General features: G+C 42.0%; 1 protein-coding gene across 1 annotated transcript in view; it reads left to right on the top strand.

Moving 5' to 3' along the window:
* Positions 1 to 3,287, top strand: part of LOC101851948 (sialin) — a gene marked incomplete at its 3' end in the record, with an annotated part of 30,388 nt that extends 27,101 nt beyond the window's left edge. Inside the window, 1 exon segment of the mRNA XM_013082555.1 lies at positions 3,155 to 3,287. Coding sequence (XP_012938009.1) covers positions 3,155 to 3,287 — 133 coding nt within the window.
* Between the last annotated feature and the right edge of the window lie 184 nt (positions 3,288 to 3,471).

Genomic DNA, 3,471 nt, shown 5'->3' with positions numbered 1-3,471 from the left:
AGAGAGAGAGAGAGAGAGAGAGAAAGAGAGAGAGTGTGTGAGTGTACTTTTAACAGAACAATAAAAGTTTTGATTTTTACTGAAACGAATTTAGCAGGGACTCTCGAGGTCAAGAGGTAACGGTGTTCGCCTCTCATTCAACAGATCCTGGGTTCGGAACCTAAAATTGACTGAAAATGTTCTCTAAAATTGTCTTTTTTCACCTTCTTTCAAATTCTCTAACCACGTTCTGTCGTCTGCTTTTGTCTCCACTTTCTGCCCCTACCCCACCTCCTTCACCCCCTCCTCTGGGCTCCTGACTGTTTCTGCAGCCTCTTTACTGCTATGTTTTGGCTTCTTCTTACTGCTGTCTCTCAGCCACACGCCTGATCTTATCGTAGGTAAGATCTAAATAATAATAGATAATAGATAGCAAACTCTATGCGCTTTACAATCTCTTATCGTAGGTAAGATCTAAATTATAATAGATAATAGACAGCAACCGCTATGCGCTTTACAATATAATATATACTATTACCCCAGCTGACCTGAGAGCATTCTGAAACAAACTCAACTTCCTGGGAAGCATACGTCTAACATCTAGCATTCTCGGATAAGGACGAAAAATCTCGGAGGTCCGGTGTGCAAGCTGCGCACGTAAAAGATCCCTTGGGGGTCCAAAATCGATAAGAATAGGCTATGGCCTCCATCTGGGCGAAGTTCAAAATTAATTCCAACCAACTGAAAGTGTTTGGTGTGTCCTGCGCGCTCATATGACCTTATCCACTTGTGGGCGCCGTAAAACAGCAACCAGTTACGGCTTATGTGGGGTTTCTCTTTTGTTTCGTTGCGGTTTGTTTCTTTTTTCTTTCTTTTTTGGGGGGGGGTTCTTTTTGTGGGCTTTTTTTAATTTGTTTTGTTTTACTTTGTTTGTTGATTGTGTTTTTAATCTATTGATGGTGCCAGACTAGTTCATTTGTGCCATCACAAGCTGTGATGTGTCAACGCTCTCGCTAAATTGTTTTTCCGTACTTTTCAGTTCAGTGGTTACTTCCCTGTTAGTAGTTACTGCGCTACGGCCACTCTGTTGTGGGTGGTTATGGGTGTGGACCGTAAATGATAGACGTCTCTATCGACAGAATTTATACCGAATAAGAGATGGGCAGCTTCGAATCTTCCTGTCAGGGTCCACCAGGACTGAGTAGGATACAGCGTCACGGCAAAATAAACAAACGATACGAGATAAACCAAACTTTGTCTTTTAAGAATAGAACTTATAGATCTACGTTTTGCGTCCAAAGCAAAATCGGTACCTGAGAATTACAAAGCTCTCTCAGACATTTTTGACCGTTGAGTTACTAAGACCACGAGGTCAGAAACCAAATGTTCTATCTGCTCTATCGAAGTCGTAAGATTATTTCCGGAGTCCTTATCAAGATATTCAAAGAAATGCTTTCAAAAAAACTTTACATACTGTGAAACTCAAAATGTTTAACGTCAAATTTCTCAAAACTAGGCTCTGAGCAGATAGAACTTCGTAATTCTAGGGTAATGAAGTGACTAACTGAAACACAACAGACACTGAATTGCTCATTGACAACATTGCTAAGTAGATCTATGGTGGTCTGTGTGCTCACCCGGATGTTCTTGGGCTTGTAATGTTTTAAGGCTTTTCCAACCTCTGTACTAGGATCGGATAATTGGAGGGCGTCACGATATGGCCTTCTTGTTTTCTTACCCACTGTTGTTTCTATCAATCTTACTTTCTACCATAACTAAATGGCCATTACTGTTTCCATGTGTTCATCTTTACTCATACAGACAAGAAAACAAACAACACACGAATTGACACAAACAAACCTCTAAAAGTATTGAAAAAGCGAAATCGTATTGTTTTAACGCCTTTTGCAGCAATGTGAAATTATTTAAGAGGCCGAACCTGTAAATTTAACGTCCGTCTCTGAAGGAATCGAGTCGTTTGAGAAAATGCGTGTAAAGTTCCTACTCCATGGACACAAGGACCGCACTGGGTCTGTCTCGAACCCCCAAACCCGTAGTCTCACGATTACATGACCGGTGGCCTAACCACTAGACTACAAACACCACCCTCTACACTCTACACAATTACAACAACAGCAGCAGATCCAACCTATTTTATCCACCCCCGTGATAACTACCCCTATGTTCACCGCATTCATCTTAACCAACATGTTATTTTGACTACCCCCATGATAACCACAACTTTACTTTTTCCTATCATAGTGTAATTTACCACTATTTTGACTACCGTGGTAAAAACATCAACACTATTTTGAGTAGATCTACTACCATTTTCACCACCATTATTGTGACAACCCATATGTTCACCACCACTATTTCGAATACACCGAATGTGGCTACCACCCCATAAACCATTATTATTTTGACAACAACCATTTCACCACCTTTGTGTTGGCCACCACAGTTTTAATTACATCAAACGTTTTCGCTGTAAACTTAAACTGAACAATTTGTACCACCTTAATTCTGAACACCGCAGCTTTGTCACCCATCAGTATGTCAATGTCCACCCTCACCACAATTTTGACAGCCACCATCGTGTTGATCAACGTCGGAGGCTCTCGCAGTCAAGAGATCACGGTGTTCGTCTCTCATTCTATAGGTCCTGGGTTGAAAACCTGAGAGAGACGGAAATATTTTTTCTCTAAAATTATAATCTCCTTTCACCACCTTTCCTGGACTCTAACCATGATCTGTCGTCTGCTTTAATATTATCCACTTTCTGTCTTCCCACCCCAACCCGCGCCGTCCTCTGGGCTCCTAACGCTTTCTGCAGCCTTTCTACTGCTACTCCTTGGCTTCTTCTTACTGCTGTCTTTCAGCCACACCCCTTATCTTATCATAGGTAAGATCTACCATTTAACCTTCGGGCAAGGGCGAAAAATCTCAGAGGTTCCGTGTGCAAGTTGAGCACGTTAAAGATCATTTGGTGGTCCAAAATCGATTAGAATGGGCTTCGGCCACCACCCAGACAAAATTCAAAATTAATTCCTAATAAACTGAAAATGTTTAATGTGTACCGTGCGCTCATATGACTGTATGCAGTTGTGAGCGCCATAAAACACTTACCAAAAACAAAATGAAAACTGTCCACCTCCGATTTCTCTGTCCACAGAACGGTGTGTACTCCATGCTTCCGTACCTGACGTTCTGGTTCTTCATCACAGTGAGCGGCACGCTGGCCGACCTGCTCATCTCACGGAACATCCTGTCTGTCACCTGGACCAGGAAAGTCATGTCCGTCATTGGTCAGTAGTTTCTGGTACTCGATTGGTCTCTTAGATTGGTGCACCAAACTAACCTTCGTAACATCTACAGCCATTATAGACTACCAAGACGATTTAATGCCTCCCTGTGAGAGGAATAAAGATTGTCATTGTCATTGTCAAATAAAGCAACATAGGTAGTTGGCGGATGGTTTAGTGTGGGGGG

This window comes from Aplysia californica, unplaced genomic scaffold, assembly GCF_000002075.1.
Source record: "Aplysia californica isolate F4 #8 unplaced genomic scaffold, AplCal3.0 scaffold00181, whole genome shotgun sequence".
Classification (NCBI taxonomy): domain Eukaryota; kingdom Metazoa; phylum Mollusca; class Gastropoda; order Aplysiida; family Aplysiidae; genus Aplysia; species Aplysia californica.
Note: the sequence above shows the minus strand (reverse complement) of the source record. Positions and strands in the feature narration are given on the sequence as shown.